The 9,494-nt window shown below is 39.5% G+C and overlaps 1 protein-coding gene across 1 annotated transcript; it reads right to left on the bottom strand.

Annotated features, from left to right (window-relative positions):
* Nucleotides 1–1,840: 1,840 nt before the first annotated feature.
* On the bottom strand, nucleotides 1,841–7,696 carry gmnc (geminin coiled-coil domain containing). Its single transcript, XM_084716478.1, has 4 exons — nucleotides 7,527–7,696; nucleotides 5,167–5,252; nucleotides 4,253–4,369; nucleotides 1,841–3,921 (listed from the first exon to the last, which is right to left on the bottom strand). The coding sequence occupies exons 1-4, from the start codon at nucleotides 7,642–7,644 to the stop codon at nucleotides 2,908–2,910; spliced, it is 1,335 nt and encodes a 444-aa protein (XP_084572604.1). The 5' UTR covers nucleotides 7,645–7,696; the 3' UTR covers nucleotides 1,841–2,907.
* Between the last annotated feature and the right edge of the window lie 1,798 nt (nucleotides 7,697–9,494).

Below are 9,494 nucleotides of genomic sequence, written 5' to 3'. Positions count from 1 at the left end.
CTGTGATCCGGAGCGGCCCACCTTTCACATTCCTGCCAGACTCGAGGCCCTCCCTGCCCTGAAAGGGGCCCCAATCTGTTGGACATCTGCAGCCCGTCTTACCTTGTCATTAGAGACAGACCACTGGCTCGGGCCGCCACGGACACTTCTCACTGGCAACTTTCCCTTAGCTCCGGCTCGCTCTCAGGGGACTCAGGGACCCTGTATAGAGACCCCCAGGGAGCAGAAAGCCTCCATCGTTACCTGTGGGGGGCGGACCGGGATGGAGGAGGTGGAAGCTGGGGGGGGCGGGGTGTCTCCAGGGAGCCTTTTGTTCCTGTGAAGTGAGAGAGAACTGAGGATGGTCAGACTGGTTTAACTGGTAACTGAGCTAAAGAGTGAGGAGACCGTCAGACTGCAGGAGAGAAACCAAACTTTAATCAGACTGGTTCACAGAGTCAAACCTCAATCTGACAGAAAATGCTGAAGTTATCAAGTTATCAAGTCAAAAGTCAACTTAAGATGTGAATATATGTGACTTTTACTCCTGCAGTGTTTTTCGACCATCTCCAAAATTTGTTTTTCTTTTCAACACAGATGAGCCAATCACAGAGCATGTTTCAGTACAGGAAACAGGAAAGGAGAAAGTGGACCGAGGTATCAAGCTTGCTCAGGTGTACAGAGCTAAAAGGGGTGTGACGTAGGAAGGGTCAATTTCAAACTCAGTATAACATCTGCTGTCACCTAGAATATTTGTAATATGAGGCAGAAACTATATATGCATCAAATACTGAACATTTACATTTTCTAGTATTTAAAACAGTCAAGTGCCAGGAAATATCATGGTATTTATTTTATTTTTAAAGATCTCGATCTTTAATAACCTGAACCAGAGTCCTTCTGTCACTTGAACCTGATGTGAATCCTGATCTCTGGTATTGAACAACACCATCCGCCTCTGAACTACAGCCTGTGTTCTGTACAGGAACGTAGAACTTCTGTTGCTAGCAATGATGTTTCCACTGAACACAATCTAGGAAGCAATCACATATTTGGCAAATTACATTAGTAATTTGTAAAGGTTTGTTTTAGGAGACGGGGTTACCATTTGAAATGTCTCTATGACGGAGACGTGAGAACAATAAACAGACTGAGACACGTCTGTCAATCACTTTTTTAGTTAGTTAGTCAGTTACATTCTGTACATGATCATATACAAACATTACGGCACACAAAGAGCCCGACAGAATCAACAGTTTGACACAATCAGGATGAATTTACAATTTATGGACGTTCTGCACATTGGCTTTGAAAACATCTCCATCGTCTCTGATGTTTTATGGTTGAGTCACACGAGCATTTATAGAAGCCATGTTTTCACCAAATTCAATGAAAAAAGAAAAATCATATTCATGTTAATTTCTTGATGCCTCAACAGTGTCACTGCAGTTTGTGAAATAGCCTGAATGAAATTTAATCTCTTAAATTTAAACTGTGTCCATGTACGTGGATTACAAGATTACATTTTCTGACAGTTTCACAAAATGCATTGATACTGTGCTGGTTCCACATGAGATAAATTTTTGTAATACTACTATTGGAGTACTGTTGTTTCATGCACATCTGGTAAAAATAAAAATTACAGTGCAAAAGTCCTGTGGTGTTGTTTGCAGCAAGTCACAAACTCAGTAGGTGCATCTTGTGTTCAAAAATGGTTTGTGTTTAGTTGGCAAGCTAGCTAGATGGCTAACATGTTACTGACTCACGCTAAGACATTGTTGTAGAACTGTTAGCTTACAGAAGTTAGTTTCCAATTAGCTGGTGGGGTGAAAACAGGATTTGCAACAATGGCAGTAATTCAGCTTAACATTCAAATTCCAAACTGAACTGGACACCACCCAACTGTCCAGCCAATCAGTGGCAGCTTTAAGATTACATTGATTCACTGTACTTTTCTGAAATGTCAGTTTTAGCAGTTACTTCAAGACAACATGTCATCTATAGTTACTTTATAGAACCAGTTTCCTTCATTCTAATCTGAACAGAACATTTATTGTTTCTTTTATTGTGAGGCAGTTTTTACGTTGTGGCCCAAGGGTCATTACTGATAAAGTTTTATGTGGCAGTTTCCCAGACAAACTACATAAAAACCTCAACATATAAACAACATTTTAGGCAGTCATGTTAATTTTTAATGTTTCCCTCACTGTAAGTTGGCTGTAATTAGCTACAAACCTAAAATGTTAAACGTCCTCAGTTTGGTTCCAAATGTAAACCCTAAAACAAGCTGGTTAGACTCACAGTACCACAGTTTGATTTCCATTACTCTTGTGTTCTAAATTCTCTAATGAGTTGAGTGACACTGAATGAAATGCAGTGCAGTTTTTTTTTTTTTTAATCAGAATGATGTCAGGATCATAATGTTTTAAACAAACAGCAGGTTATCAGAGGAACAAGTATTTCCATCAAACTTTGATGGAAGTTCAAGAACTGTTTAAAGAAATATCTGCCTGGTCTGGGCCCTTTCCACCAAATTGGCTCTGGTTCTTGAACCATTTAAGTTCAGGTTTCTTGGGACCTTGGTGCTAATCAACAAACCAGCCTGCATTTCCACTAGTTTTGAGGGGAACCATGGTAATCCAGGAGCGGTCATAAGGCCACTTTAGGTCAAGGAAAACTTGAAGTTTTCAAAATTAGTTGCACAAACTGGGCCAGAACCAGTTCTATGTTGGTGGAAAATGTTGGTCGCCTGGATGGCCCTAAAGTGTTGCCCAAGTCTTGTATAATCAGCACCAAACTGAGGGCCCAGAACAAAGTCCAACAATCAGACACAGCATGACTCTCAGTCCTTAGAGGTTGACCAGGGACACAACAACATCAAATGTGGTGCTTGTCTGAGATCCTTTTGAGGAACAATCATCCAGGTGCTTATGGTCCTTGTCTGGGCACCCAGGTGAAGTTCCACCGTCCCTCAGGGTCCTTTCTGACAAAGGCTTGTCCCTGGGGGAAGCTGTGGGTCTTAACACTGCTGGATGGGCTGAGGGACATACTGAATGCCAGATCTGTGCGACTGCGAGGTGTCTGAGGCGTCTGAGGAGGCTGAGATCCTGCTGACGGACTTACTAGGCTGCTGCAGGCAGGTGTCCACAGATGGTTGATGGCAGGTTTCGAAGAGGAGATGGGGGAGAACGGGACTCTTTGTCCTGGTGGACTGAACTGGTTTTTGTCCTGTGATGGTGGAGACCAGTAAGCAGAATTTTTTTCTTGATTTACCTCCAGAGTTTGGACTCGACTGGAGGTTGTGATGGAACAGATCTCTGCTCCATCTGATGACTGGGTGAAGGCTGGTTCCTCTGGTGGTGGTGGAGACTGGAAGGCAGTTAATGTGTTGTAGCTCCTGATCACAGCTTCAGGAGCTTCGTACTGTCTGGTCAGTCCAGCGGCAGTGAAGTCAGAAGTTGTGCTGTTCTGAGGTGACTTGGCAGGATTATGACAGTTTGTTTCTTGGCATTCGGCAGCATTGTACCTATACTGAGTTTGAGGAGTCGATCTTCGGCTGTAGCTGTGGACAGAGGAAGGTGTAGAAGTGACAACTGGAGGACTGAATGAGGAGTTGAGCGTGCATTCATGGGATGAGGAAGAGGTGGCATCATAAACTGAGCTGCTGAGGCTGTAACCAGGTGAGGAGGAGGAGGAGTCCTGGGACGTATCGATGGTGTCTCGGTCCTTCAGTCCCAGCGTTCGTAGAACCCAGAGGTCCAGGTTTGGTTCTGAGGATGAAGATGTCTCAGAGGCCTCGGAGCAGAACTCGGCAGTGAGGTTCCTGCAGACTCTCTTACTGACCTGCTGGGAGGTCACGAGTTGATGACTGCAGTTCGGGAAAGATCCATCGTCGATGTGCAGGTTTCTCTTCAGCTTCCTCCTCCCATCAGCAGTTAGTTTCTATGAAAAAGGACAAAACAAGATGTCAGATCATCACACACCTGGTTTTATCAAACTGAAACTGAAACTTTTCTGCAGTTGAGAAAGGTCCATTTTTGAAATGGCACACATGATGTGGACGCCTGACTGACACTTGACTGATTTGTATCAGTGGAGAATATGACATGGCCACTTCAGTTTGCATTTTTGGTTTCAGCTGGGAATCAAATTTTTAGGATTGGAACCCATTTATTCTTTGTTGAAATGCTCAGAATGGTTCAAAATTAGGTATGTGAACTGGAACCCCATTTAGAGATTTCCCCAGAGTTATGATTTATGATGGTGAACAAACCTTTGCCTTTTGTTCCAGGTTCCTCACAAAAGAAGAGTTGAGGAACTCTCTGAGCTTGTTGTTCTCCTCCTGCAGTCGAGCCAGTTCCTCCTCTCTCTGCAGCAGAGTGTCCTGAAGCTGCAAAAAGATTAAAAACATATTGATGTCAAAAGTCAAATTAATACACAAGAGAATTCACCAACAATGTGACAGAGGAAATATGGTCAAGATGACAGAACTCGCCAGTGTATTTTTTGAAATGGCAGCGCCACATACTCACACTCTTCCACCAACTTAGTGCTGCATATTAGGTATTTTCTGTGGCTACTGAAAGTTGAATAATGTTCAACATCACTTTTTACCCAACCATCCAATGACAGTAGGAGAACAGCAGGACAAATACCAAAAACTGTGTCCTGTTCATACAAAATTGAACCTTGAACCAGCATCTGTCCAACTTCAGCACTTGAACCAATCAGTGGTACCAAGATGTTTCCTCACCCACAAAATGTCTGTCCTCTCTGCAGGGGCATTTCTAGAGGGGGTGCATGAGGGGAGAGGCACCGGTCAAATCTGAAATCTGATTGGCCACCCCAAGAGCCACCCCATTATCCTCAAGTATGATTGGTTATCTGCTCAGTGAGAGCCAGGAACTTATTTTGAACCACTTATTTGATGAGCATTTTTTCAATGTACATTGTTTTCTTTTGAATGTAGCCTACTTTCATTATTTTTTTACCGTTTTAATTTAATAATTAAATTATTAAATAAATAAATAAATAAATAAATAAAGCATTTTTCACAGGACTCTGACTTATGCAGACATTTTGCCCTTTTTTAAAGTAACTGTTAAATTAAACCAAGTAGTGATTGTTGCTGCAGTGAAATGATCATAAATAAAACTTATTGTGATGTTAATGTGTGTGTGTTTGTACCTGTTTGTTTCTCTGCAGCTGAGGTGAGAGCTGCTCCGTCCACATCAGACCAGCAGGTGGAGAGCTGCTCCAAACACACTGAGACTCTGACCGACACACAGACACGGTAATGTTACTTTTAAAATGTAATCCGATTACATAGTACTTCTGTATCCTTATGAATGCAGACTTCACTGAAGTTTTCACATTCAACATATTGGTCAAAATACATAATTATTATTATCTAAACATGCTTATTATAGGAAAGGACCTGAATCAGTGTTTTACATTATTACATAATATTATATTACTGGATTATTATTACATATGAATGTTTTATAAAATATTTGTCTCTTGAATTGTTAAATTGATGATTGTCTTTAGAATTATCTGTGGTGTTTTGTGTGTTATGTTTTGCTTATTTGACTCTAGAATTTTACGTTGTTTTTCTATTTTTTGTAGTCTGATATGTTGTTTACATATTAACAGTAAATCAAATGTTCTATATATAAAGTAACAAGTGACTATCTGTCAGATTAATGTAGTAGAATGGCATTAAGTTTAAATATTCAAGTACAGTTAGTCAAAGTTAGTCAAATGTTTGAATATACAACTGGATTAATGTACTTTGACTGACTGCTGTTTCTTGTTTCCTAATTTGTTTTGTTTTGGGAATTATTTGTTTTTATTTTATTCACTTAAAAATAAATAAATAAATAAATGAAATATACTCTAAAATGTTTTATGTTCTACTTTCCATCACTATAAATTAGCTTTTAACTAGCATAACTTACTTGTTTAAATCATATTTAATATTTCTCTTCATGTCATTTGTGTTTTGTGTTTTGTTCTTGTTTGATTTATTTATTTCAAACATTAATGTACTCTACTTTCCATCACTATGAATTAGATTTTAATGAGCATAAAATAGTTGTTTAAATCTTTTTTTTTACCATTTAAACTTCAGCTGCTGCTCTTTTCTTCCTCCTCAGGTTTAAATCTCAGCTCAATGTGATGAATTGAAGAGTGCGAGTGAGGAGACATGGAGGAAATAAAAAGATGAATCTTAATATAAACTGTTGAGGATCTTTCTGTCGGGACAGATCACTCATGTGTGAACGTGCCACAGTGTTCGGTTACCCAGAGTTCATAGAGAGGAGCGAGAAACTCTTCTGTTTGATAAATGAGCCGCCGCTGCTCTGCTGAATGTGGCATTTAAAGAAAAATAGAAACAGTCCTGTTATAGTGAGTCGACCTGAGTCAGCAGAGAGAAGTACAGACCGACGACAGCTGGACTCTGATTGGCTGGATGATCATCCTGTCCTGTCCTGTCCTGTCTTGTCCTGTCCTGTCCAGGCTTTAACTACAACTGTATTAAAGTGTAAAATGTTAAAAGATATAATATTAGTACATTGTTGAATATTTATTCAATGTTTCTGATATGATTTCCACTGTTTATTGAAATTGTTAAAGGAATCTTCTCTTTATTGTGGAGAGTCAGATGTTCAGATTCATGTGAAGCTGCAACCAACCTTAGCTTAGCTTATTTTAGCATAAAGACTGGAAACAGGAGGCATCAGTTAGCCTCACTCTGCCCATCGGTTACAAAAATATATAAAAAAAAACAGTCTGCATGCACAGTGTGCATGTGAACGTGGCTCCAAGCTGAAGATCTACAGTGAAGATTCAGGATAAAAACATGGAATAAATACTATTTTATTTAGTCAACTTGGAAGTACAGTATGGAGGCATTTTATGTTTTTATGTTTTTACTGTTGTGTTTTTTATGTGTGAAAACTGGTCACCATTCACTTCCACTGTTTGAAAGATTCTGCAACACCGTTTTCCTGTGAAACTCCAGCAGTGTTTTGTGGACTAAAAAAAAAACACTCATTTTCATTTTTGGGTGAACTATCCCTTTAAATGCATGTAGCTAAGTACATTTTCTGAAGTACAATTTTAAACTACTTGTACTTTATTTGAGTATTTCTATTTTATGCTACTTTATACATCTACTACACAACATCTCATAGTTAAATATTGTACTTTTTACTTCACTACATTTATCTGACAGCAGATGATGAACATGAAGAGTTCATTAAAAAATTAGTTTTTTCTCAATTGAAGTGATCAGTATAAAAATGGGTAAACAGCTACAACATTACACTGCTGCTCACATATTAATGCATTATAATTATTAAACTGTATAAATTATATAAAAATGTAACTCAACAAATACTTTTAAGTTCGAATATTTTAAGATATACTTTAATTACAGGACTTTTACTTGTAACAGAGTATTTATATACTTTTATTAAGAAGACTATCTGAATACTTCTCTGATGAAATATTAATATTAGTTGTCAGTTGTCGGTTCTCACCCCACACAGACGGCGGCTTCTCTCCGAGGTCACTGAGGTCACAGGGGTCACAGGCCCAAACGGAGGCCAGGGTTTCCATGGAAACGTCAACAGTGTCAGGGCCAAGGTCCTGGAGCATGAGGTGATGATGATGATGAAGAGGAGGAGGACGAGGAGGAGGAGGAGGAGAGGGATTCCCTACAGAGACAGAGAGAGTTTGTGTGTGAATGAAGAGAAGGGAGGGAGGGAGTGTGCGTGCGTGTGTGTGTGTGTGTGTGTGTGTGTGTGTGTGTGTGTGTGTGTGTGTGTGTGTGTGTGCGTGCGGTGCTGTGCCAGCTGACTGTGTGTTGATATGGTGATGATCAACACTTCAGTTACTTTCACATTTTAAAAGAAACATTTTGACCTGAAACTCTCATCACTGGTTTTATTCAGCGACTGGTTTCTGACCAGTTTGATGAATTTTCTTCACCGTTTCATCTAAGTGAATTTAAAATGACTGAAGAGATGAAATCATATATTTAGCTCACAAAATAAACCAGATTTATGTGAAAGAAATATTCTTTTCTGCCTCCTGCTCCTGTCAATCATCTCAGATTGGTCTTGTGACTACAGGGAGGAACACAGAGGGTCTCAAGGGGGTCTGAGACTCTTTGACTGACACAAGACCCTCTGAATAGCACTGTCTGTACATGTAGGATGCAGCGACTGAGCTTCTCTCCTTTAATCTGTCTTTTTTTCAGCTTTTTTGCAGGAGGCTGACAGGGTGCAACAAGCAGGACTCCTGCAGGACGAGTGGAGGAGGACTCGGTCTTTACATGGATGATACTTTGCGCTCAAACTCAGTCACAGATGATGGGACAGATGTTTCCCACGTGCTGAACTTTTTATGTGAAGATGTCAACCAGATTATTATCATCCTGTTGCTGCTGTTCAAATTCAACCTGAAGAACTTTGTTGTGGTGTTTCCTCTTCAATTGCCATTAAACATGTGGTAGTTTCTGGTTAGGCTTTCTTCTTCTATGATTGTTGCTGCTGCAAATCATCAACAATCCAAATATTGTAGTTTATCAAACCAAATGTTACTCCGTCTGAAAAGCAATGGATTTTTTTTCTGCTTCATGATTGGTTACTATTAAAAATGAAGACTCATATCTTTTTTAAGACTTTGTGGTGTCCTGATCTGCAGGTTTGGACCACGGCTCTAAGATCTGCAGCTGTAGCATCAAGTTTTCACTTGGTTAGAACAAAGAAGTCCAGATGAAACCAGCAGTTCACTTAAGAACAAGGACAGGTGAGGGTTGTTCATGTACTTTTGGCCTGAAGCCCATCACACAGTTGGAGACAAACAGTTCTTTAAAATATGATCAGGAACAGTGAGACAAACAGGGTGTCCACAGACTTTTGGCCACATAGTGAATTCTTCCAGTAGTGCCTCCTTACTGTCAACTGTCACGTCATAACTATGAGTTAAAACAACAAAGGAAAATCAGAAAAAAGTTTTAAACTGTTATTGTTATACATCATAAACATGTTTAAATTATTATTATTATTAAAATGTTTGAATTATTCCGCAGCTTCGTTAAATACTTGATTCTGATTGGTCAATTAAGGTGTTCTAAAGTCTGTTATTTCAGAATATTCAGTCCCTCCAGGATTTTGCTGATTTTTGGGGGGATTGATGCGACATAAAATACCTGATTTACAGCATTTTTCTAAAATATTGTGTGTCGTGATGTTTTTAGCTGTTTTGTGCAGGAGCAACTGAAATTTGTAGAAAGGAATAGTTGTGATTGCTTTTTTGTTGGTATTATTTATTAAAATTCGAGACCAGTTTCTTCCAGTGAGAATAAAACTTCACTCTGTTGTGGATGACGTCGGTGCAGGTGGCTGCTATGATTGGTGGAACACTGATTGGTCAAATTTGTGGAAAAGCTGCAGTGATTGGACAAAAATTAAAAAGGCTGTGCAGAATTCACAGAAGTTGGT

This window comes from Lutjanus erythropterus, chromosome 4 (assembly GCF_056507025.1).
Source record: "Lutjanus erythropterus isolate fLutEry1 chromosome 4, fLutEry1.hap2, whole genome shotgun sequence".
Lineage (NCBI taxonomy): Eukaryota > Metazoa > Chordata > Actinopteri > Lutjaniformes > Lutjanidae > Lutjanus > Lutjanus erythropterus.
This window is presented reverse-complemented; position numbering and strand designations above follow the sequence as displayed.